At 31.1% G+C, this 27,223-nt stretch overlaps 1 protein-coding gene across 20 annotated transcripts in view; it reads left to right on the forward strand.

Annotated features, from left to right (window-relative positions):
* BAZ2B (bromodomain adjacent to zinc finger domain 2B) overlaps positions 1–27,223 on the forward strand; it is a 281,281-nt gene that overhangs the window by 196,974 nt on the left and 57,084 nt on the right. For 9 of the 20 annotated variants that reach the window (XM_016152832.2, XM_016152831.2, XM_016152842.2 and 6 more), the window contains 12 exons: positions 1,397–1,690; positions 3,063–3,123; positions 3,877–3,985; positions 4,247–4,348; positions 14,130–14,340; positions 17,929–18,021; positions 18,137–18,198; positions 21,640–21,705; positions 23,341–23,406; positions 24,789–24,833; positions 25,081–25,113; positions 26,335–26,400. In XM_016152832.2, coding sequence (XP_016008318.2) covers positions 1,397–1,690; positions 3,063–3,123; positions 3,877–3,985; positions 4,247–4,348; positions 14,130–14,340; positions 17,929–18,021; positions 18,137–18,198; positions 21,640–21,705; positions 23,341–23,406; positions 24,789–24,833; positions 25,081–25,113; positions 26,335–26,400 — 1,208 coding nt within the window. The remainder of the gene's footprint in view (positions 1–1,396; positions 1,691–3,062; positions 3,124–3,876; positions 3,986–4,246; positions 4,349–14,129; positions 14,341–17,928; positions 18,022–18,136; positions 18,199–21,639; positions 21,706–23,340; positions 23,407–24,788; positions 24,834–25,080; positions 25,114–26,334; positions 26,401–27,223) is intronic. The other 11 variants (XM_016152839.2, XM_016152844.2, XM_036237298.1 and 8 more) reach the window with 8 other exon arrangements.

Here is a 27,223-nt window from a genome sequence, read left to right on the forward strand (position 1 = left end):
GAATTAAGAAATAATTTTACAAATTTGCTTAATTTTTAATTTACGGCCGCTCATTTGTTCTTTTTTCCATCTTTTCTGCTACTTGTTAAAATGTCTCACCAGATACTTTGAATGAAGATAAATTGTAGTCATTCATTTAGCAAGTACCAAAAACCTGAATCCCTATGACTGTCTATTAGCAACACAGAATTTATTTAATAACATATAGGTTACCTCCTGATTTTATTTTGATTCACTTTCCAGTTTGGGGTTTTTTGTTGTCGTTGTTAACTTCTTTGTATTCTTCTTTCCTGTAAGCCTTCTTCTTATTCAAAGAAAGATTGAAAACATAAAACACACAATAACTTAAATTTTAAAAACAAAGATGAAATGCATATTGTAAAAGTTTTTGGATTTGTTACTGGTCATCCACAAATCCAATTGTAAATTTTTTAGCTGCCAATATGAATAGGAAAATAAAATCAGTTATACAGTTTAAAGTATACGTATATGATGTAAAAACTTCCTTACTCAGGGTAAAAACAAATTTTCCTGATGATATTTTTTCCTAGTGGTCCCATAAACACAACTTTGCGTGATAGAAAATGAATGTCAGTATTAACAATTTTCAGAGGCAATTTTTATAATGGATTTTAATGTTGACAGATAATACTACAAAAACACAATTCCACAAAACCTGTTGTTCTGGAAACCATTAAGATAACTATACAAATATCAGTCCTATGTTTACCAGGTTTCATCCAAGAATAGACTTTATATATCTATAGGAGTAGAGGCATTTGTAGAACTACATGGCTAGAACAAACTTTAATTATTAAATCATTAAATTATCCCACACAATTATCTGTGTAATCTTAGTCTTCTGTGAAGCCTGAGAAGCCTGATGGAGTCTTATGTCTAATCTACATAGAACTGCAGCCAAAAAAGCCAAGAATCTGCCCCAGAAAATTTTCTTTTCTCTCAAAGTCCATGTGAAAGGATGATGACGGTCCCAGTCTTCTCTTCCTTAGTGTACTACTTAAGCTATTGGAATCTGTTTATTTAAATAATGAATTCTATTCCCTCTGTACTTTAGTTTCTCCATTAAATTAAGTGATTTGAAGCCACCAAGCAGAATTCATCATGTGAATAGTGTCATATAAGAAGAACTGTTTCATGATTAGAGTTTTGAGTGAAATGGATACTTTTAATGAAGAATTTTGAGGATTTATAGCCTGTATACATGGTTCTCAAATAGCTTATAAGATAGTAGATTTTACATTTACTCTTCAGGAAGGTTACTCATTTCAATTCTCATTCACAGATGCTGATTCTCGAACTATTCCATTTAGATACAAATTGCAAACTGTTGGTGATTATCCAGTTATAATATACAAATGCTTCTTTTACTTCCCAGAATCAGATAGTAATTCAGAATCAGATACAGAAGGATCAGAAGAAGATGATGATGATGATAAAGACCAAGATGAATCAGATAGTGATACTGAAGGAGAGAAAACTTCAATGAAACTGAATAAAACAACTTCCTCTGTCAAAAGCCCTTCCATCAGTCTCACAGCTCACTCAACACCTCGTAACCTCCACATAGCAAAAGCCCCAGGCTCTGCTCCTGCTGCCCTATGTTCTGAATCCCAGTCACCTGCTTTTCTTGGCACACCTTCTTCCACACTTACTTCAAGTCCACACTCTGGTACCTACACTTTATTTTTATTATTGTAAAGTAAAAGGCAAACCATAGCAAGAATTCTTGTTTATACAGTGTTCTGAGGATAATCTCATTGGAATCAAGTGTTATAGCTAGATCTTAGGTTGGCTAAGCAAGATCAGCATGTATTTTCAAAGGAATGACCCATTACCACTTTTATTCTCTGTGCTTCCAGTTTAAGAACCTGCTTGATGACAGCTCTTGATTTTGAATACTTTCTTGCTTCTGCGTTTAGTTTATGCTTCTAGAATATTGTATTTGATTGACAGTGGATTTTTTTTATACTTTATACAAATGAGCTCACTTGGTTTCTTAAGACATCAGTCCCCAACCTTTTTGGCACCAGGGACCAGTGCTCCTATGAGAATCTAATGCCTGATGATCTGAGGTGGAGCTGAGGCTGCTGGGGAGCTGCTGCAAATAGAGATGAAGCTTCACTCGCTCTCCTGCTGCTCACCTCCTGCTGTGTGGCCTTCGGTTTCTAACAGGCCACAGACCTGTACCAGTCCACAGCCCGGGGTTGGGGACCCTATCAATAAGATATAATTGCATATCTGCCCAACACATAGCCAATGCCATTTATATTAGTGAGTAGCAGTATTATTCCATTAACACACCACGTCTCTTTTTCTATTTGACCTTTTATAAACTTCTAGAGGTCTTCTCTAAAAGTTTTTACATTAATATTCCAAAACTACTCTATTTTCATTTCAATAGCTAAGAAAATAGGTATATAGTGAAATACTGTGTTTTACTTATTTTACTCTTGAAAATTTCTAGTTTTGCCTTCATTTGCCACAGCCAGTATAATTCCTACTAATTTAAAATGTATGTATTAATATTTATATTTGTGAAACTTGGTCATTGTCTATGAAAAATTTTACATATAATCCAATTCCTTTGTACTTTGTAGTGTTTTTGTCTATGAATTTATATAAACACAGATGTTATATTTTTAAATGTATAAGCTTACTGTTAAAATTTTTCAACATCTTAAAAATTTTCAAAGAAAACAACTATGCATAGTTTTCTGAAACCTCTGTCAATTATTTCCCTCTTCCTTCTTTAGCCACTTTTTGAATAACAAAATGAAAGGAAAGCTATATATTTTTACCTTGCATTATATTTTCTTTAAAGAGAAGGACTAGTTTTCTTCTGTCCTGCAGACCAAAGAAAAAAATCCTCTATACAGTATGTTTTGTTGAAAACCATCTAAAAATAATGTGCAATTGCAGAAAAACACTAATAATCCAAGTCATTTGGTATCAATGGTAATTAAAGAAAAGTTTCAAAACTATAAAAAAGTTATCATCTATGTAAACTAGTCTTTTTGTTAACTGGTTGAATTTTTTTAAAGGCACTTCCAAAAGAAGGAGAGTAACAGATGAACGTGAACTGCGTATTCCTTTGGAATATGGGTATGCAAAATAAGATTCCCATTTTTGCTTTTCCCCCACATATTTATGCATGTTTGATTTCTCATTCTCTACTATTAATAAAAAAAGTGAATATACTGCATAGGAACAAGGGGCAAAGAAGTTGATATATCAGAAAACTGAAATTAAGGCTCACTGCTGTGTTTAGGTATGGCAGAGCTGGGATGGGATCATGCAGCCAGGTATGAATATGACTGAAAAAGAAGCAAGAGCAAATCATTTGGCAAAAGGCAGAGACTTAAGAGTGTCAGAGTTTTTGTGAAGATAGAATTAAAGGACAGGAAAAGCCCCTGTGGGCAAAACTAAGGGATTTGACCATAGCTTGGCTAATAAAATGGTTTAATTGGAAGTGAGAAGTTTCACAAGAGTAGAGAGTTAGGTTTATTTTACTCTTCTTACTTAAAGCTTTTCATATATAGAAAAAAAATCAGTACACATTAACACATTATTGAATATGTCTCAATTCCAAGGTAATCCTAGTTACGGTTTATAAAAAATTTAACAGTTTAATATTTGTAATGTGATTTTTGATTAATTTTTACTTGAATTACTTAGCTAAAAATTGAGATAATTTTAATAGTAAACATACTTGAGTTGTATAATCGGGGGTTTATATTTGTTTTCTTTGTATTTTTCATGTTTATTAAAGAGCATGTATTCTTCTTCTTTTTTTTAGTTTTTAGAAGTTTTTTTAAATTAAGTATGCTATAACCCTCATTTCTGTTGTGTGTGTAGCTGGCAGAGAGAGACAAGAATAAGAAACTTTGGAGGGCGCCTTCAAGGAGAAGTAGCATATTATGCTCCATGTGGAAAGAAACTTAGGCAGTACCCTGAAGTAATAAAGGTACATACTTTTCACCAAATAATATACATTTGGTGCCTATTACACGTGCTTATTTAAAAAAAAAAAAAAGTTCACTCCTTTTTCAGATAAAGTTCCTTAATGCAAAATATTCTCTGTATCGGACTAATGTATTTAACCTAAATTGATCTCCATAGCCCCTTGATAGAATATGCAAAACATTAGTGTCCTGAAGATAGCTATACATCAAAGCTGGGTTGTAATTATTAAAACCTGAAGTGGAAAAATATGTGATTTTTTCAGTATCTCAGCAGAAATGGAATAATGGATATCTCAAGGGACAATTTCAGCTTCAGTGCAAAAATAAGAGTGGGTGACTTCTATGAAGCCAGAGATGGACCGCAGGTATCCACTTTTTAAAAAGTACAGTCTTTGAACCAAAAAATAGTGCCATAACCTAAATGAATTAAATTTCACTACACTCTGGTACATTGCCTTTTGTTAGTTAATTTGTATAGCTATACATATACCTTTGTGGTAAGCACTCACTGAGGCCTCAATTTACTGTTTCACTAATAAGGAACATTGACATAAAGATATCTTTTCAAATTTTTTAAGTAAACTTTTTCCTGTTTATTAATCCTGTCAATAATTTTACAGTTTATACAGGTGTAAAAGTATCTGCGTGTTCACGGGAAATATAGGAAAGCATTAGTTCCCTGAAAGGCAAACAGGTTTTTAAAAATGAATTTTAATAGGAAAAACATGTTATGAGTCAGACCAAAAGAAGACAAATATGCCTAATTTTTTGGAAGAATCTCGTCATTTGATTATGACGTGCTACTTGAATTCATTTTCACAAGTTTGTACTTTGGGGAGAGGTGTGGATTTCCTTAATATTAGGTAAGTGAAATTTCTGCTTTTTGCAGAAATTAAATTTTTAAATTGATTTTACACACTTCTGAAAATATCACCACAGCTCCTTTTGAGCTTGAGCGTTGAATATACAACCTCATTAATCAGAACAAAGAACTCTCCATAGAGACCTCATTTCCTGTATTTTTCCTTTAATGCCTTTGTTTCTTACTTGGATTCAGCCGAATATGCTTATTTTCCTCTAAACTTTATCAACTCCATTAACAGAGGTCCTAGTTAAGGAGTGAGAAGACTTAGATTCTTGTTAGTCCATGAAATAGTTCTGTGATTTCAAACAACAACAGTAGAATGCCCCTTTTCCCTGAATTTCTTTTTCTGCAAAATAGAGACAATAATTATTTTACTTCTGTTTCATAAGATTATAGTGAGGTTCAAATGAGATCATATGCATTAAACATTTTAAAAGGTTGAAAAGCTCAGCCACCTGAAGTTGATATTTCTTGATTGAACCTTTCTTCCTTTTGGCCTATTATAACACAGAGAAAGAATTTATTTTTCTGATAATTAATATTTTCTGTTGTGAATAGGCAGACTTTTCCATCCTATCTTACCCTCTAATTTTATAGTTATAGAAATAGAAAAGACATTCTTCATTCTGCCAAGAGGTTTATTTTGAGAGCTCCAAATATTAAAGGAATTTTCCAAGATCACACAGCCTCAGCCAGGCAGGACAGGCCTAGAACTAGATGTTTCTGACAATATTCTTTTGCATTCACCATATAACCTATTTTCCATTGTTGTCCATGACTTTTTAAGAAACAAGTTATATCCAGATCTACTTGTCTCTTTACTAGTCATTCTAAAAATGCCAAAATGTATTTATCTGAAGTTTAACTCTATGAAAATACATTCTAGGGGTTTTTCTATTTTTCTTTTTATTTTTTGAACTTAAAAAAAAATTTTAACTTAGAACTAACTCTGTCACCAAACAAATTCTCAGAATTTTAGAATCACAGTGTTACCTTACCCGCTCTATGTATACTGGAACAGTTTTTTAGTCACAACACATATTAGAAAGCAATAATAATTTTACTTAAAAATTCTTCTCATTTTTTAATCATTTGGTTTATGTTATCAAATCCTTGTCTTTATTTATGCCAAAGATATCTTTATGTTTTAAGATCAATAGAGATTCGTTCTGAGAGGAAAGCTAATTGCTGTTCAATACATAAAGGATTTTTAGTTTTACACCAGTGATAATTAGACTTAATCTCCAAAGCCTCATTAGGCAGAACAGAATGTTCTTTGACATCCATTCACTTTTTATTACACATAATCAGTGTTTTCCAAATGTATATTGTCTTGTTGAGAGATCAATTCCAATCAAGGAAGTATGATGAATTACTAAATCCAGAATATGTTAAGCTGCCAACATTTCAGCAGACTACTGAGGAAAATATTAGCAATTTGAGAGCACTTTTCTCGGTTACAAAAAATTAGTTGGATTTATTTTAGGATACTTTTATAGAACAACAATAAAGGTAAGTAATCAAAAAAATTTTTAGTTAATTATAGGTACCTATGGTTGTAGAGCCATATGTACTTCCATATATGGTATGATCAATATATATAAGCATATAGTTAACTAGAAATGTATGTAATAGTTTGTGAAAATGAACAAAGATTATATATTTTTGTTAGAGTAACTGATGTTTAGTAATTTTGACTGCCTTAAATTTTGTAGAAGATATAAGAAATACTGTTATCATGCCATGATGATCTGTATGTGTTTACATATCTGTCTTTAAACAAGTTGTAAAAATGGCACAGTGGAGATATATATTTAAAAACAAAATATGGGTATTGAAAGACTGGAAGGAATGTGTCAATTTTAATGATGGATGTAATGATTGATGGTGCAGTGGGTCATTTTTTTTCTTTCTACATTCTTGCATGTTTCATATTGTCTAAAATTTGTATTACATATATAATGTGAATAACAATTTTCCTTTAAAAAAAGAGAAATACTTCTACCCCTTATAATCAAGTAAAGCCAATCATTCAGTTTTCCAAATGCATAGAGTTTGTGTATAATGATTTTAAATATTACTGCTACAGTTTTCCAAGCTTCATATATCTTTTTGGGGTGTCTGATAGCAAATGAAATGCTGTATTTGCAGATCCATTAGAATTCTTAATCAGTTTCCTAATAAAACATTTGTATTAGAAAGTATATTTTCTATTTTTTTTCCTCTTAAAACTTAGCAAAAAAGCCCCACCAATGTTAGTTCTATCAGTTCTAATTTTACTTAAGGCATTTCAAAAATTGCAACCATGGTATTTCATAACTATATTTTACAAATGAAATTTAGGAGATGATAATTTCCACAGTAGGGAACCATAGTTATTTTATATAACATAATCGTTTTGGACTCAGTATATTTCTGAGCTTAAGATAGTGATTATAGATATTTTTTGAACAGCAAAAATTTGTTGAAAATACTATTGATACATTAACAGAGTTATGAGAGCTCATATTTATTGAAATTTAAGTAAATTTATCATCAGCTACAAGATAATAATCTAATAATTACCTTTAAAAATAATAAGATAAGCCCCTAATTCAAGTACATAGGCAAGATTGACCTAAGAAATGAGAGGATTGTGGCTTTTATCTATTCATTATTAATATTATTTATTTCAATCTACAAATGTGATAAGAGATTTTGTAGAATTAGCTACTTGTCAATATCTAGTGATACTTAGACATCAAACACTTCCTACCAGCTTCTATAGAAACCATCATTTTAGGGATGATAGCCTTCATGGAACAAAATGAACTATAACACTATAAGTCCATGTTATCCTGGCTAGCTACCTTCTGATGAAATTCTGTTAACTATTTTAGCCAGTGAAACCCCTTTGAAAAGGGTGTAAGATTTCTTATAGATTTCTTCATCACATTATAAAGAACTCGTTGACCCTAATTTTTATTATAGTTTTCATTTTGTTTTGTTTTTTGAGTATCAGAATAATAGAAAGTAAGGTTGAGCTAGACAGATTTTGGTAAATATAGCATTATTTTTAATTAATGTAAATGTGATACTTAGGTAAAAAGGTAAAAGGTAGTCACATTTTTATTAGGAATATATGAAGGCTTCAAAATTGTTAAGACAAAGTTTATCTTGAAATATATGATAATCTACTTTGAAAAGCATTTTTGTATGTGCGTGAATTGTAGAGAACAAAACATTTAAGCATCGATATAACAATTAAGTTTATTTTTTTCAACCAGGAAGTTCACAAGTGTAGAGTAATGGGTTTCCATTGTGTTCAGGCTAGGAAAGCAAAGAAAAGGAAAGATGCAAAGAAAGAACAAGTTAAAAGTCACTTAGAAAATGTTGCTTTCTCTATTTGAGAAGAATTTTTTTTAAAAAAGATATCTTTTTAATGGCCTAAGTCTTCCTGAAAAGAGCCTCTTAGTCATTTAATCAATAAATATTTGTGGCAAATACTTACTATGCCAGGCTTTTTCTTTTTCTTTTTTTCAAATAAATTTTCCCTAAAGGCAAATTCCATGAAGAAAATTGTGAACACATTTCACTAAAGAAATGGACTTGAAAGCCCAGCTCTGAGGAAAAGTTTGTGTTCGTACACAAGAAATAGAAGTTATGATAACTGGCTTAGAGAACCTCATTGTTTGGGAAAGATAAAACACTATGCATAATGTCCAGCTAAAATCAGGGTTTTGTTAAAAGGAATAAAGACTTCACAATAAAGTAAGTAACACACAGTCTCTGGCAAGACTGTAATGCTGGTAATTATTTCAAATAAGTAAAGAACAAAAGATTAGAAGTCAACAACCAGGGTTCTAATTCAACTCTGCTGTTAACTGTCACACCTAATGCAACATAGCTGTGGGCACACAGGGCCTCTGAGAACATGAAAGATTACTACCAGAAATCTAAAAATCTGGAAATTTATTTCACTAATCTATCAGGTAGGATTTTTGATGGCTAGGCCTATTCTAGGAGGCCAAATGTATGAATCCAAGTGTAGAACTAAGGAGGTATTTGAAAATCATGACTCTTAGAAGGTTACCTAGTATGAATAACTGGAAAGCACAGTCAGCATCGTGGAAACAGTTGTACCAAACCACATCTTTCTCAACTTTTTAATTGTTGACACCCATATTTCAGCCTAAATAGCTGTTCTTACTGTTTCACATCTTTAAAGTGCTATTTAGTATATGTTAATAAACAGTATGGTTAGAATAAATTAAGATTCTCTAATGCTATAAAATTTATGGTATATAAAAGCTCTCACCGCTTTCCTGTGGTGCCATAAAGTAGCTAAAAATGGGTATAATGCTGCACTATAAGGAAATACAACAAAATTTTTATTTTTCTTATGGTATTAACTTTAATGTGTTTCTTAAAATATGAAATGTCAAGTTCCGTCAGAAATATTTGTGCCCTGAGATTTTTCTTAGATTTCTAGCAGAGTAATTCTGTATTCTCTGTTACTTTGAAAAACTGATGCCTACTTTTCTAGGCCTTAATTCCCTCCTCCATAATGTGAAATATATATATATATATATATATATATTACAGGAGATCTTTAAGATCAATTAATTCTCTTTCAGGTATGACATTCTAAAAGTTTTTAAAATAAACTATTGGGAAATTAAGGAATCTGAAAGCATACTTTCAAAGAGAAAGGTAGTGAAAAAAAGTGACCATTCACTTGAGCCATGGTTAAATTTCAGAAAATTATTTAGCTGAAAACTATTTGGTAAATGATCAATTCAGTGAATGACTTACAGACCTAAAATTGTCAGGCCAAATACCATAACCCAGATTTAAAACATTCACCACAGCTATTATACTGGGATAGATACAGGTCCCAATCCAGAAAAATATGAGATAATTTTATCCATTCACTTACATGACATTGAGCATTCATTCGAGAACTAGACACCTCCAATGTTAACATGGGAAACTGACACTTTGTGGCCTGGGACTACAAACCCAAGGTGAAATTGCTACAGCAAGGTTTTGATCATAGTAAAACTTAGAAAAAATATATTCAGTAACTTGACAAATAGATCATTAAGTGAATTGGCTTTTGGTGGACTGGTACACTTGATTTACTTATATACTGCTTTCTCCCCTAAATAAGTCTATCTACAAGTCTATAAAATCAAATAAAATGGGAACAATGAAAGAAAAATAAAAAGTTAGGATATAAAACTGAAGCTGGAATGAGACTTGAGAACATATCCCAATTAAGACCTAAACATATTGCTGGTAAACCATAAATTTACTTTAGCTTTCAGTGAAACCTAGGAAACTCAATTAATTAAACAATTCAGTATCTATAATATAAGGTGAAAACAGACCAATTGCTCATGAAATGTTCAAGCATACTTTAGAGTATTACTTATGAAGAATAATACAAATGTTAAAATCATTTTTAAATTGAATTTTATAATATCTTTTTTGAATTTCTGAATATAGAAAACATTTAAAAATTCATTTAAAAAAATTTTTAAAGCTTTATTTAGCTTTTAAAGCATAGAAGACTGAGAGCAATAAATTTATTTGCTAATTTTCACAAGTATTTCTCCATCTTGTATCTTAACTTTGTTCAGAAGAAAATCTCGACTACCATTTATTTCCCTTTTCCATGTTGCTTAGAGACCTGCTACTCTAGACCTTTTTGATCTCCATTCAGGCTTTTCTCCTTCACACCCTGGCAGTCTTCTCTACAGAAAAGAGGGATGTATTCACTTTCCCTTGCAGCTCTAATTCTCAGGTCCTAATCCAGACCACTATGATTGCTTAAGTGGACAGTTGAGACAACTTTCTGTCTCAACCTCTAAACTCTTTCCCAAATTCATTGCTACTCAGGGTAAATCACTTGCATTAGAATAGCCTGAATTACCTGCCTGAACCTGAGGTCCTAGTTAAAAATTTTGGTCTTATTGAGGAGAGGACTCTTATCTAGTTTATTTACTTTTAGAGAATGTTATACCTTTTATCGCCTACGTTCCTCAACAAATGTTTAAGTAATAGAGACTTTAAAAAATATATTACAGTCTTATAGTTTACTTTTATGATGCATTATAGTGTACAGTATATAGTATGCTTATATAATCTATATACCTAATTTATTTTATTTAATCTTCTGAAATTAAACATAAGCCCTTTTCTCCCTTTCTCTTCATAGTATTTATAGAAGTGAATGTATTATTGCTGAAAAATTAAATTAGTAACTCTTGAAATGGAATTACAATGGTATAATAGACTTAGTCTGTTATTACCTCCATAGTGTTGATCATCTATTTCCTTTTTTTTTATCCATATCTTTAAATCTTGGTGAAGAAAGATTACTTTCAGGAACGATTTGCTATTTTAGTTTTAGAAATTAAGAAAAAAAATTAATGAACTGACTATTTCAGTGCATAATTTCTGGTTGACAAAAATCTTATAGCATATGAATCAAGTGATGTAAGTTAGATTTGCTTTCCCTGAAGAAAAGTTTATTGAGAAAAATACTTCATTTTTTCCTTACCTATAATTATTTTGTCTACTCAGTGAATTGAAACTGTAGTCTAAGCTTCTGATTTCCCTAACAATCCATTTCTCATTTTCTAAAATCCAGGAATCAGAAGACATTAGATACAGCTCAATATAGGCAATTCCCTTAGAAAGTATTTACTTTATAAATGCCAGGGGCAAAATGTAGATGATAATGTCACTACATTTCTCTGGTAAGTTTTGGGCCCAACTATTCTGTTCCTTTTTTGACACAGATATGTTTTCCTCAATGAACAAAAACATAACTACATAAAAATTATAATTGGATAAAAAAAGATAAATTTATCGAACCCTTTAAATCTTGGCTTAAAGTCGATTTTATTATTAATAAGATACTTTAAAACTGAACGCAAATTCCTTTGCAGACTCTTTTTATTAGTCTCTCTTTTCTACTCCAAGTGCCACAAATGTCACTTTTATATTTTTCAATTTATGTGATGCATGCTGCCTTGGTGCCTAAGAGTGTAATAGAAAAATGAAAACCTAAACTAATCAAAAGCTTCTCATACTGGTGAACATAAAATTGTTTTGATGTCTTACTTCTTAGTGGTTTATGGCATAAAAAGGCAGTTAAGTACAACTATTGTTCCTATTGAGTTCATTTGAAATCTCAGCAAAAAATTCTTATTTTCCATTGAATTAACTTTCAAAATTATTTTTAAGATATGGACTATATGCATTAATTTTTTTGTGACACAATTCTGTCTTGACATAATCTTGGCAGTGCTTTCATGGCTGAATATTTTGATCAATTACTTATCAGGTATAAGAACATCTTTGTAACGTCAATAAAGTGCATGTTGCTGGTAAAGAAAACAGATTTTAGAGTGACACAGTCCTGGGTTCAAATCACGATCTGTTCCTTATCGCCTCTGTTCCTCAGGACATTATTTAACCCCACTAGGCTTTGATTCTGTCAACTGTACTGTAGGGACAATAAAAACCACTATTAGCTAGAACTGTTGTTGTTAAGATTAAAGTATATAATGTATTCAAAATGTTTGGAATAAAATGCAGTGCTCGGGATGTGGGTTGTAGTTATCCTCGGTTACAGTAGCAGGAGTAGTATTTGTATTTTTAGTACCCATTGAATGAGATATTCATAGGCTCCTTGCCTATGAATGATGACATAATATTTAACTCAAGAATTTTGATTGGTTTTGGTTGCAGAATTGCTCACAGTGGTACAAGCTAAATTTCTAGTTTGAGATTGTTTTAAGAAAAAAGCACATTTAAAAATTTTTCTTAACTTTAACACTACAAGAATTCTCTTTTTAAAAAAGACATAAGAAGTAATAAAACACTTATTTAGAAGGATTATTTTAAAAGGATGCCCTTTCTGTACATGAACATATTACTTTGGATCTATTACTGTAATGAAAGTAGTATAAGAATGTATTTGTTTTGGTCGACATGTAGAGGATAACGAACATCAGACTCAGATTGTATCTATGCACTGAGCAGGATTATTCTTATAACACACCAGCATTATACTGTTGTATATATTTCTGCTAGGAAATTTACAATGAGAAATCTCAAATAGATACAGAAGTAGACAATAATATACACCATGTACCCATCATCAGCCTTAGAAATTATCAGAATTGTTTTACATATACAAATTATCAGAATTGTTTTACATATACCCCCATCTGCTTCCCCTTCCATAATTTGTTGAAGCAAATCTTATATGTCTTATTTCGTCTGTAAATATTTCAATTTATATCTCTTAAAGATAAAGATAGTTGTTTTCTACAAGTGTACCATAGTACCATTATCACACTTGAAAACAATAATTTTTTGATATCTTCAAATATGTTATTGTTCAAATGTTCAGTTGTCTCACAATTATCATAATTTTCTGAACAGTTTTGTCTATTTGAATCTATATCTAGATAAGGTCCACACATTGGGATTGTTTAATACATCTTTTAAGATTTCTTTAATCTTCCCACAGTCTATTTACTTCTTGACACTTATTTGTTGAAACAACTAGGTAATTTGTAGAATTTGCCACAGACTGGATTTTGCTGTGTAGTTTAACAAACACTTTTCACTCTATTTTCCTATGAAGTTTTAGTAAGTAAGTCTAGAGGCTTAATCAATTCCAGTTCAGATATTTTGGTGGTGCAAGAATAATTTATAGGTGACAGAGTGAACTTCTATCAGGAAGCTAATCTCCTTCAGGTTGTCTCTCTTTGGTGATTGGCAACCATTCTAGTCCAATGCTTAGATTCATTAATTCATCAGATATTGCAAAATGCTAATATTCCCTTACATCTCTTCTTGATTTATTAGTTATAATATTTCTATAAAAAGAAATTTTCATGTATTATTTGAATAACCTAATGTTTGGCTGAACTGATAACCCGTGAGAATAATCTATAGAGTTGACATCACAAAAACTAATATTTTCAAATATCTGCCAATTTATGGTGATTAAATTATAAATATCTCTTTATACGTTTATTGATATAAATGTAATTCTCTCTGTGTATTTAAAGTTGAAGTCATTAAAATAAGAATACCAAAAATAGCCAAAGGCCATGAGCAATTATAAATTGAGCTAAAAGATAGAATTCCTAAAGTTCGTACCAGCTATATAAATTTTTTAAATGTCCATAAATTTACCTAAAATTTTTTGACATGTTGATCACTTGTGTTTATTTTGTTTGTCATATATTGTTTCTCTAAATGTTAATTAAAAGGGAATGCAGTGGTGTCTTTTGAAAGAAGAGGATGTCATTCCTCGCATCAGGGCGATGGAAGGTCGTAGAGGAAGACCTCCAAATCCAGAAAGGCAGCAAGCAAGAGAGGAATCTAGGATGAGACGTCGGAAGGGTCGACCTCCAAATGTGGGCAGTGCTGAATTTCTAGATAACACAGATGCCAAATTGCTAAGAAAACTGCAAGCTCAAGGTAAGAAACAATGTATTTGACACTCCAATTATCATCCAAGAATGCATGTGTTTCTTATATTTCTGACTTATGAATGACTGACACTGCTCTCGATTTCTAAAAAGTAGGTATTTGTGTTAAAAAAGAAATGAGAAAATAAGGAGTTCCACTAGTAACTGGAGTTCTTTGGTTAGGTAAGCTCCTTTTAAGAACCATACTCATAAACACATCATACCCTGTGTGTTTAGAATTACAGTGGTGGGTGATAAACTTTTAATAAGGTCATACAGAGAGGGAATGAGCTAGGACTTGGCACACACCTGAAGATTGTGCCAACCTTCTGGAAATTCTCATTTTAACAGTTCTCGTTTCCTTGAGGTGGTACAAGGGAATAATTCCAAAGTATGTGGATATGTGGAGTAAATTTTCAGTCAGAGAACTCAAATTACTTGTAAGTAACCCCAGTCTGTTAGTTTGGAGTCTTCCGTAATCTGGATATATTACATACATTTTCAAAGTGCCCAACTAATACATTTAAATCAAAATGTATTTATTTTAAGATCAATAAAAAGAATTACTCATTAAGCACAAAGTGCTCATAATTACCTCACATGTATTTATAAATTAAAATTATGCATAAATCATCAAGAAGAAGTTTTCCTACTATGTCTGACACAGAGAAAGCTGACTAAAATAAAATAGTTCTTTTATAAGTTTGAGTTAAAAATGTGAAGCCTCTTAAGGCTGTCTGAAAAAATATCAGTATATGTGTTCATTTCATATATCATAGAATCCGAGGTGCCATAGTCCGTACAATGCACCATTATTTTAAGATGAACCACCACTAAGAAAGAAAAGCATTGCCAATTGTCAGACACATTCTGATTTTAGACATGCCTAAAGGTATATCTTAGAATAAAAAAAAAAATGCATTGAGTCCAAAATAACCCTAATTTATGTGAAAATAAAGTTTATCTTTGACATTAAACAGACAAGTAATGTCTTAAACCATGAGATATTTTTTCAAATTAATATTTCAAACTTCAATTATAACAGATAGTATTTTAGCAACTTTAAACGAAATAAGAAGATACTAGAAGCAGTTTATTCCTTAGTGTTGGTGAATTTTCTATATCTCTCATGAGAAGATATTAGGAGCAGCTTATCCTTTAGAGCCCAAGTGAATTTTCTAGGTCTCAAACTCATTCTCCTTTCTCCATAGTCTACCAAATATTTTTAAAACATTTCTTCACAGCTCCTACTGGTTATAATATAAATTTTTAATGATTAATCAAAATTGTGTTTCTTGCTAAAGTGAAAAGATATTAGTTGAGATTTTTAATTATTTTTTGACCTAAGGGTTTAAAAATAACAACTGTGTACTTGTGTGGGGCTTGAAAGTGACTGATATGTTCATACACAAATACACACACACATATACCTATATATATTATAAAGTTTATTATAAAATTTCTATTAACATAAATTTATCTTGGAACAAAGGTCATACTCAAGCCACATTTGCTAGGAAACATTTTTTTAAACCACTTAACACATTTTTACATTTTAAGATATATGTAGGTCTTTATTGCAGTGTACAGTGAAAGCTTTCAATTCTGAATGTTAAATATGCATCTGGTAGTATAGATGAGAACAGCATTCTTCTAGTATATTATTATTAGAGGTTGCTGATGCTGTGGGCCAGTTTATAGATTTTTACTTCCCGGATAGGTTAGCGAACAAAAGATCCTTTTTATATAGTTCAGTAATTTTTGATGATGCTTATAGCCTCCTAATATTGAAAATTATTGAAAGATTAGAGATATACTTTTGTATTAGCTTTCCTTCCACCTTTCACTAATACTTCCAGTTTACTAGATAAAATTAAACCATTTTATATCCCCTCTTTTTTTTAAATCTTGATAATAGAAAATCAGCTATAGTAACCAACTTCACTTCAGCTGTTACAAGTATATAGGTTTAAGTTCTTATCTAAAATCTCAGGGTGCTAACTTTGGGAGGTGAACACACAGTGTAAATATATATAAACCTTACTGTTAAATTGTACAGATGAAACTTACTGGATTTCGTTAACCAATGTCACCATAAAAAATAAATTGATTGATTGATTAAATAAAATCTCAGGCCGTTCAAAGGTTTTCAGAAGTAGTAGCATATAATATGGAGTCAGAAAGATCTGGGTTATATGTTGGCTCCATTTTTAATTTCCATGAGCCTTAGTTATTTTGTTTGTAAGCTGGCCATAATTTTGCCAATCTTATAAGTTTTTTATGATAATATAAATAAAAGATTAGGTAAATTTAAATTTAATACAACGGTTCAATAAATAGTAGAAAACATGAGTAGATCTCAAGTGATTCAGGTGTTACCCAGTTATATTCATTATTGATGATTATAATATATGGGTTTCTTAAAACTCATATGCTATAAAGTTTAAAACAATGTCTAAAATAAAGTGGTATTTTCTGAAATTATTTAATGAGTGATATTATGATACACTACTTTTATAGTTAGAAGTATTCTGACCAAGTTTACTAACAAAGAAGACATGACGTTACAGGCTTTCAGTATCAGTTACCTATTGCCACAAGAATGCTGGGAAACCACCCTCTACAAAACCTCAGTAGTGTACATCACTAAACATTAATTGCTTGTGTAGATGGAATCAACTGGAGGTAAGTTAGGCACCTCTGTTGGCTTGGCTGAGCTTATTCACATGTGTGAGTTCAACGGGCTCTTTGTATCTCAACCCCCAGCAGCCTAGCCCAAACATGTTCTCGCCGTAAAGGGTAAAAGTAGAATGCAAGCACACTTTGAAACTTACCTTGCATCACAACTGCTAACATCCTTTTGGCCAAAGAAGATCACATAGCTGAACTCAGATTCAAGGGACAAGAAAATATATTCCACCTGTTGATGAGAGGAGCTTCCAAATCACATTGCTAATGACATAGACAGAGGGAGGAATGAAGAACTGGGACCATTAATTATGTTGATTTATCCCAATCATACACTTGTCCTTAAAAATTGTGAGAACTAAATTTTCCTTTAAACTCATTGACATTCTATACTCTTTTTTATTAAGATTTAGTCCCTCTCTTTCATATATGAAAATTTTACTATATTCAGCAACTTCAACGTATGTATGGCTGATTGAAGTATTAAGTTTGGGGGGGGGGGGTTGTGTTTGTTTTATTTGGAGCTTTTAAAAATACATACATAAATATTTTAAGACCGAAGCTAAATCATGTTTTTACAGATTAGCAGCTACTTTCATACTAAGTGGTGATTACATGAAATATATATATTAAAAAAGGTACTTATATTAGCCTCTGTGATAAGGATTAAGGGAAGCATTATTCTGGGTAGTTGTGTCATATTTAATAAAATAGTTTGGCAGTTTCTCAGGGAAATGAACATGACATTATCTGCCATACTGTTCTCCTACTTGGTATCTAACCTTATGTAATTTTCTTAAAAATTATGTCCTTCATGATGATACCAGTTTCACACAGTTCTTAGGTTGTTTTTAGGTTAACAGTTATGTAAAGTTGTTAGTTATATTTCTTGAAATTTTGTGTTTTTCAGAAATAGCCAGACAAGCAGCACAGATAAAACTTTTGAGAAAACTTCAAAAGCAGGAGCAAGCTCGGGTTGCCAAAGAAGCTAAAAAACAACAAGGTGGGTGATTTAAATGGTAACATAAACTTTTGAAGAATAAGTATTGGGGAATTTAAAAGGCTTCTTTTCTTCATTCCTTTTCTCCTGATATCTGTGCTTTGAATTTTCATCATAGCAATAATGGCTGCTGAGGAGAAGCGAAAGCAAAAAGAGCAGATAAAGATTATGAAACAACAGGTATGTTTACACATTGGAACTGATTTTTACAACGTGGGTGTTACTTGGGGGATCTATTTGTATGTATAACATTTATATTATTTTTATTCTGATTTCTGAAACAATTGTTTCTCATTAATGTTATGTATATTATTTAGAAAGTTTTCATTTTTTCATTTGTTAAAATTCACCTAATTTTTAAACCAAGTCTTCTACTTCCGAGTTTTTTAAAAAATGGTTACCAAACATAAATTTGTGTAAGCACTTTTAATACCCCTATGGACTTTGAATATAAGTTGACATCTTGAACAGCTATCAAACTTTTGAAAGCTTGTTCTAAAACATGTAAAATACTAGTAAAAAAAAATGAAATTTATGTTATATAGAATAAGATTTGCCCCTATTGCTTCTGAATGCTTTCAGTTAAAAATTAAATTAAAAATTACCACTGCAAAAAAGTGAAGAAAGCGTTATTTCAGCATATCTAGTGTTTTAATGTATATCTATAATATCATCGCCACATGTAGTTTTCAAAATTAAGTATCAGTAGAATACTGATGTATTTAGAAGTAATGTCTAAATTCAAATAGGTAAAGCATTATATGATAAGATATCAACTTTATTTAAGATGGGAATGTGTGAACTACTCTCCTATCTCCACATAGTCATGTGACATTAAAGCAGAAAGGAAATTGGGGAAAGTACTGTTCTTTAAAAAATTTTAAACAATATGTAATTATTTTTGAGTAAGAGGTGAAGTCAATTGTGTTATTATATAATACAATTAAATGAATGGCTCTGGCTGGATTTTATGTTGTATCTCTGTAAAGTTCCTTCCAGCATTGACTAAAGCAGTATAATTAGAGAGAGTTGATAAAGAGTTGGGATTCATAATTTAGATAGTCAGGAAGCCTAGAGTTGAATATGGGCTCTACTAGTTAAGAATTTTGTGACCTTAGATGAATTACTTGACTTCTAAGTATATTTCCTCCATTGTAAAAGGAAATAACTGCGTTATCTGAAGATTACTGAAACAGTAAATGTAAAGTGCCTACCATAGTGATTGACACAAAGCAAACACTCATTTTTAAAAGATAGATATAAAACACCAAACTGTATGGTATACTTTTACAGTTATTTAGTCAATTGTAAACTTGAATTTCTTCCTTAGTTTGTTAATTGTCACTGCTAAAGACATTATGGAGTTGTCTTATAAATAAATATGTGGTCTAATGAATGCCTTTATTAAAATATAAATATTTGCTGCATGTCACATATATAAGTGAAAATAAGTGCATATCTCATTTTAAAGTGAACTACTAGTGTTTCTGTTATACTTTTGTTGTAGCTTCTCCTATTTCCTAATGGCTAGAGACCCATCAGATTTCATCAACACTTTAAATTTAGCTTTGTTATCATGAAGTCTTGAAGTCCTACAACCTATGCATACATAGTCTTTGCTGCTCATCGAAAAAGCACTGGGGTCTCAGGGTTCCAGAAACTTTAATATAAATGAGAAGGTATTAGATATTCACCAAGATATTTATCTGAGACTAGTTTCAAAATACCAACTGACTTATTCCTTACTGCCAACAAAATATAGCATAAATCTACTCACATAGTCAGTTACAGATTGCCTATTTTAAGGTCAGCGTTAGCTGCAGAATAAAATAAGAGCACATGTTCCTCATCTTCTGGGTTATTTTTTTCACCTAGTAGGTCAAAAATATCACCAGATAGTACTCAAGGCAAATTTCTAAAAGCTGGCAGCAGCAGTATTATGAAGCAGAAGGAGCAAAGGCATTGGCATCTGACATGGTTCTATACTTATTTGACTTTAGGGGAAATATTTACTCTTTAGGAACTTCAGTTTTCTCTTGGTTAAAAAGATAATTCCAACTTCTATGTTGTTGGTTTTTTGTGTTTTGTTTTTTGGGGTTTTTTTTGGTTTTTTTTTTTTTTTTTTGATCAATAAGATATTTTATGTGAAGTATCAGTTCAGTGGTTGGGTACGTACTAATTATAATAATTTATAAGTAATGTTTCTCCATGCTAATGTTACTGGCAGCACCACCAAATATATGTACATGTACATAAATCACTTGGACAGTTAAGGTAAAGCTCTAGACTGAGTGTACTCAGCCCGAGATTCTATATCTATGTTGCATAAGAGAACAATGAATGACTATTGCAAACATGAGAACATACCACCTTATAACCTAATAATTGACAAAAGCAGACAAATTAAATCAAGAGCATGCTCTACTCAGGTCCCAAGTTCTACTCTATATAAATCCTTTAACTACAGATCAAGTACAGCCTTCTCTAAGACTTGAAAATGAAACAAAAGATACACTCGGGTTTTTAATTTTGGCAAGCTATAATTAATATTCTAAACCAATGTAGGATCACCAATAGCAAAGTCATAGAATGTGATCAGTCCTCTAAAATAAGAACAGTAATGCCAGAAGTCTCATTATCCTATGTTAGACCCCTATAGGGAATTAATAACATTAGTATACAAAAGGGAAATGTTAAAAAATATATTAAAGTATAACTTCAAAGGGTAAACTAGCATCTGGTAATTGGAGCAGGTATCATACAGCAGTATAAAATGTGTTAACTCTGAAAATCTGGGACAAATGCAATTGCAAGTAGGAAAATTTGTGGGTCTTTTCAAAAACTTTGTATGTATTCTCCCTACTGCCTCTTTGTGATCTTCAAAGGGGTTTATGAACATGAAATTGTTAACAATATGCTTATAGCATATGAGATAATTTTTAAAATAAAAATATAAAGTTCTTATGAAAATGTCAGTGACCTCTAAATTCCAAAGCAATAACTAATATATTAAATTTAAACACTGTGACTACCAATTATAACATATGAATCAGTCCCTAGAATGTCATTGTAATCAATCCGTTTTTAAATACTGTTACAGATTATTTCTGAATTTTGTTTATTGTAGTATTAAAAGCAGTGTCATCATGTTATTCACCATGTGAAATAAGAAATTACACTGTGGAAATAATTGTTAATAATTATTATTAATATTGTGTAGCACAATATCCTTTTTTAAAGCATTTTAATTTAGTCATGACATACTGAGAAAGGGCAAACACCTCTCTGTTTTTTATAAGAATCTGCTTAGTTTACCTGGTTTCTATGCACTTATTTAGCATTTGTATTTTATAAATTGTTTTGAGAAATTTTATAAAATTTTCAATTTGACATGAACATATGTACAATGTTAAACTAAATGATTAAATTTTATACCTACCATGGTAACCTTTTGTAATTCTGTACTTATATCTTAAATTATTTGATTCCAGTTAAATATCTAATAGATCCCTCTTCCCCGCAACCAGCATATATTGGAATTCAGAATCCTAAGAACAGTTAAATTTTAACCTAGCTATTTTCTTAATTTATTATCTTAAATTATCATAATTTTCCCTACAGGAAAAAATTAAGAGAATACAACAAATCAGAATGGAAAAAGAACTTCGAGCTCAGCAAATTCTAGAGGTAGAATTCTTAAATTCGTTATAATTAAAGTAATATAGTCATATGGTTTGGAGTCTGCAAAAATAAAAATTTTACCAACAAGTGCTCTGATTCATGCAACTTATATGTGCATCAGAAATTCTCTCTACACATAATGCATAGAGGAAGACCTTATCTGAACCTTATTTAGCAAGCTCATCTACTCCTGACAATGAAAACCCAGGAAATAAGACAAAAGAGAGAATAGAAAAAGGGAAAACTTCTAAGCAGCCAATATGGTTGTCATAAAGATCATGTACTAAAACTTGTGTTTTTTACTTTTGGAAAAGTCATTAGTACTTATAGTCAGATATTTACTTTTAATTTAGAAATAAAAAGTTAGGAAATAAATTTTAAATTTAAAAACAAGTTTAACCAGCTCAGTTTTTCTGGTTTCTAATATATCCCTCTTCTCCGCAAGCTAAGGACATATCAGCAAAAGTAATAGCCAAACGACAACAAGGGAAAAAATATAGAACAACTCCAGCCAGCATATATTGGAATTCAAAAACCTAGAAACAGTCTGTAATCTTTTAGCTTAACAGCAAGCAATTTTCAACACCTTAATAGTTCAAAGGTATTATTCTAACAAACTGTGCAGTATAACTACTGATGTTCAGAATAATTACCCCAAGTCATCAAGAAAAAGCCAAATTTTGTGTAATGTACTATATCTAAGCAGACATATGTCTTAAAATTATTACCATTTAAAATGGTGAAAATAAACTTTTAATGTTTAAAATTATTATAACCTCTCACCTATTCAGGAAGCTGTTGTTATATAGAACGATTTATTCCCTGATAAATAAATTCTAGATAGCTGAGGTTTTCTGTGTTACATGTTATTTCCTTCTAGAAATAAATACATATTTCCTTTCCCATTTCAAATTAGTTTAATCCCTCCAATAGAAAATGTTCCTCTCGTAAGGTAAATTGAGAATAACTGCTAGATAGTTTTGAAGCTTCTAGATAATCAATGACAAGATTATGAAGCTCACATTTGGTAGCATGATTTTAGTATTCAACATGTGCTTCATGTATGAGTTTCCATTCAATTTAAAAAAAAAAACCTTGAATTTAACCACAATATACAGCTAGGGAAAATCATGTTTAATATGTTGCATTTAAATGTTACTGAGTAATGGTTTTCTTTATCTCAAATTTTAAGTATTAAAAAAGAAATTTCAAATAAAGTGGTCATGTGCAAGTTTGTAAATGTAAGTTTTATTTATCAGTTAAAATCCTGTTTTTTTAATTTTTTACTGTTACCATGTTTACTTTTAAAAAAATCAAAAAATAAGTGACATAGAATCTTTTCTGATTGTTTTAAAATAAAATTACAAACAATTATTTCAGACTTTTAACAGTAAGAAGAAGAAAAGCTGACATATCTTTGGAATTTAAGCATTTTTTGTATATCTTAATGTTAATCTATACATTAGAAACAAAATTAATATGTAAAATATGTTAACTGGGAGAAAATCTGTTATTGTCTACATATATGTTACATATCGTTTTGTACTGTGTGAGGCATGTAGCTTCATTTTTAAGTCTTAGATTATTTCGAAGTTGTAGTGGTGCTGTTGCATGACTTTGAGACCTGTTTTGCATGCACAGGCTAAAAAGAAAAAGAAGGAAGAAGCGGCAAATGCCAAATTATTGGAGGCCGAGAAACGAATAAAGGTTAGTTTAGATGAAAATCAGAGTTTCTGTTTTTCAAAAATGAAAACTATATGATGTTATACCAGCATCAATTATATGAAAAACTAGCTCTCCTCAAAATGACTATCTATAAAAATGTTTAGTGCAGTTACAACATGTGTGTAATGTGTGCTTTTATTGTATGTGTAGTGTATGTATACATACATATTTTATTTCATTATACAGGTTTTATGTGATACTTTGAGCTCTTTAAATACCAGACAGCAAAAAGGAAATGCAAACTATTGCATAATACCTGTATGTAGTTTTGCTGGATAAGAATGATCTCTCCAAAGAAAGCTATTTGTGTCATTTATGTTTGTTTCAAACTGTGTCCCAAATCTGATTCTCCCCTTAGATTATAACTTTATATTTGTTAATGTCCAGGAACTGTTTTAACTATTAAAAAGTGAAAAGGCTGCAAAAAGGAGAACTTAAATTTTATCAACTGTTATTTAATATTCATAAAGTTAGCCATTGTTAATTATTGTAAGTTCACATGTTATCTGAAGGTATTTTGGTTTTGATGTTCTGGCATGAAACATAAAGAGAGTGAACACCTGTACCACACATGCACACACACACCCCACTCCTTACCTTCCAGTGTTTTTGATGATTAATTGTCGAAACAGGGCACCCGCATGACCTATGGTTCTGAAAACGGCCACCTCAGTACACCTTACGAAGCCAGGAAACTGTTTGTTACCTTTGCTACATAGATTCTCTGACTTTGTTCTTTAGATTTCTAGCTCTTTTCATGGCTGCGCTTAATATTAATTTTATCCATATCTTACCTTTATAAAAATATTTAAATTGGTTACATGCATAGAATTATTTGTATGGTACCTTGTATCATAGATGGGCTTGAAAGTCTCAAACTAATCCTCTTGTCTTTTGTCACTCTCACTTAGATGCTATTTATTATAGAGTATATTTGCGAATTTATATTCAGAGTGGAGAGAGTTCTAATGAGCTAGATTTAAAGATTGCACCATAATATAGTAAAGTAATAAATATAATAAATAAAATAAAATATAGTTATCTCTCGTATACTCTGACCATATAGCTAGTCAACTCAGTGAATATGCCATTGAAGTGTGCTATTAGGTCATTGAATTTTGAATTTTAAGTTTAAATAGCTACTGAATAAATAAAGATCACTGCTACTGTCATACAGTTTTTATGTATCAGGTAGAACCATGTAAAATTGCCATTTTACAGGTAAAAAATGATCGAATATTTGCAATTGCATATGGCACAATCTAATGGAAGACTATAGAATCTCAGAAAGGGAATTTTTAATACTTGTGACATGTTCTGAATCTTCCCTAAAAGTCACATATTAAAAGTGTCTTATTTTCAAGGAAAAAGAAATGAGAAGACAACAAGCTGTTCTTCTGAAGCATCAGGTCTGTATACATATAGTTATATAATTGTTGAAATGTACATTTTATAATTTTTCTTAGATCTATTTTGGGGAAATCTTCTAAATATTTTCTTTAAAATTTCCAATATAATTCCTGCTTAAGTTTTTCCTTCATCTTACAATTTATTGCCTTGCTTTGGTATTGGTGTCTTTTGGGGGGAGGGGTTAAAAATTGGTTTCATGACTCTGTGATTTCTGTTTCATAATGTTGTGCCAACTCTTTCTACCAGGAGTTGGAGAGGCATAGACTAGATATGGTATGGGTATGTTTATTTTTGTACATCTAACACCGCATTGTGATTTGGTTGTGATATGGTTGTCATAGCAATGCATAAAGTGTAGCACTGGCTGCTGTCATATTACATACTGCTGCATGGCTTTACAGCACAGTGCATTGCATACATCTGCTTGTCTGTCTATAAATAAATGTGATACATCTCCAAGATTTTTAATTGAATTGTGCAAGCCTTTTATAAGGCTTCTGCCTAAAAATTTACATTACTGATGTCACAATGAGAGTTAGATCACTACACAATTCGAAACAATTTTGACCCATGTTCTCCCATCATTTTAGACACAAAACTGCCATTGAATACAATGGGAATTTTGAGTTAGGTTGATGAGAGAATGTGAAACATACTCTAGTTTTATAGACAAATTTTAGAAATATCCCTCTGGAAGGACCACATGTATTTAAACAAAAAGAATTGATTAAATATTGTAACTGTGATTTTTTTAATCTTAAGAGAAAATGAGATTATCAAAGTAAGCTAGTGCTTACTTTATTTCCATACTGTGCCTCTTAGATTCCACTTACTAGCCCTTGGTGCAGCTTTTGTAGCGTTCAATAGCGCATCAAGTGGCAGACATCAGTAAATGGGAATATCTCATTTCGTTGGTGTTGGTATATGAATCATGACTAGTCTAAATTGGTATAAAAGCTTTAAAACAACTTTCTACTTTTTTGGTGGCTTATTGGAGTTACAAAATGATAGTATACTTGAAATAAAACCGTAAAGTCAATGATTATAAATCAATTTCTGCCTGATCTAAAAATTTAAAAACAACACAACCTTTAGTTTAATTGGCTGTAGTACATATTTGTGGTTTTTCTAATAGCAGATGTAAGGTAACTGACCTGTTCCAGCCAACCATTATGCTTTTTGTTCTGCCAGCTTTTGAAGGAGCATCACAACTGACCATAAGTAAATCTTGTATGCTTCTGTTTACACTGTCTCCATGTTCATTGCTTTACCTTTTTGCTTTTGATTGTTCTTGTATTTGCTTTCTAAACCTGAACTAAAACATGCACAGACTGGCCATTCTTGTCTTATATTTAGTATTTACTGTGACTTGTCTATAAATGCTAAACATGCTATATTGAGTTTTTTTTTGTTTGTTTTGTTTTGTTTTTCCATTTGAAAATCAAACTGTGAAAACTAACAGTGGTTGAGTTATTCTCCTAATTTTATCTGGCCTAATAGGAACGAGAGAGAAGGCGACAACATATGATGCTCATGAAAGCTATGGAAGCTCGTAAGAAAGCAGAAGTAAGTGTATATTTCTAGAAAAATATTACCTTGTTATAAATTAACATTTTTTCCTAAAGCATTGGCTCTTCTAAATATAAATTTTTCAGAGTATGGATTTATCATGATTTATTGACTTTCATAAGGAAACCACAGGTATAACAATAGTAACTGTTAGAACATAAAAGAATAAAGGGAGGATTTCAATGTATGTGTTAATTTTTTGGGCTGAGATTTTACTTATCTTTTTTAAATGTACAAAACAGTGTTCATTTACATAAAAGTAGCTATTTATTACTGTAACCAGAGTTTTATAAAATTAATATTACAGCATGCCTAGACAAGTCCTATATGTGTCCTAATTCAAATACTAGTTAGCCCAGCCATGGACTTCTGCCTTCCAAATTACTTTTTGCATTGTGTGAAATTAGGCCTAAACGCTTTCCTTAAAGTAAACTTTTAATAGATAATTCAGAATAAAAAAAATTATCGAAATAAGTCAAAATGAGTTTATTTGGAATTTAATAAAAATCAGTTAAAATAATCAGTTAAAGGTAAAAGGAATACACTCTGCATTTAAATAGTTGAACAGAGTTGTGGCCATTATAACTAGAGCTTTGGCATTTGAGCGACTCATTCCCATGCTGACCCTGAACTAACTTGCTTTACCTCTTCAGGCTATTCCTTCTTTAAAACTGAGATGATGATACCTGCCTCTTTGGATTATAGATTATCAAGTGAGACTAAGCATTTAATCAATGAGAATTAATGAAAATGACACAATTTGGTCTACAAGTTGAGAGGCCTTTGTTTAGGTATTTTAGCCTCAGCTCTAGCTCACACT

This window comes from Rousettus aegyptiacus, unplaced genomic scaffold, assembly GCF_014176215.1.
Source record: "Rousettus aegyptiacus isolate mRouAeg1 unplaced genomic scaffold, mRouAeg1.p scaffold_m13_p_2, whole genome shotgun sequence".
NCBI lineage: Eukaryota > Metazoa > Chordata > Mammalia > Chiroptera > Pteropodidae > Rousettus > Rousettus aegyptiacus.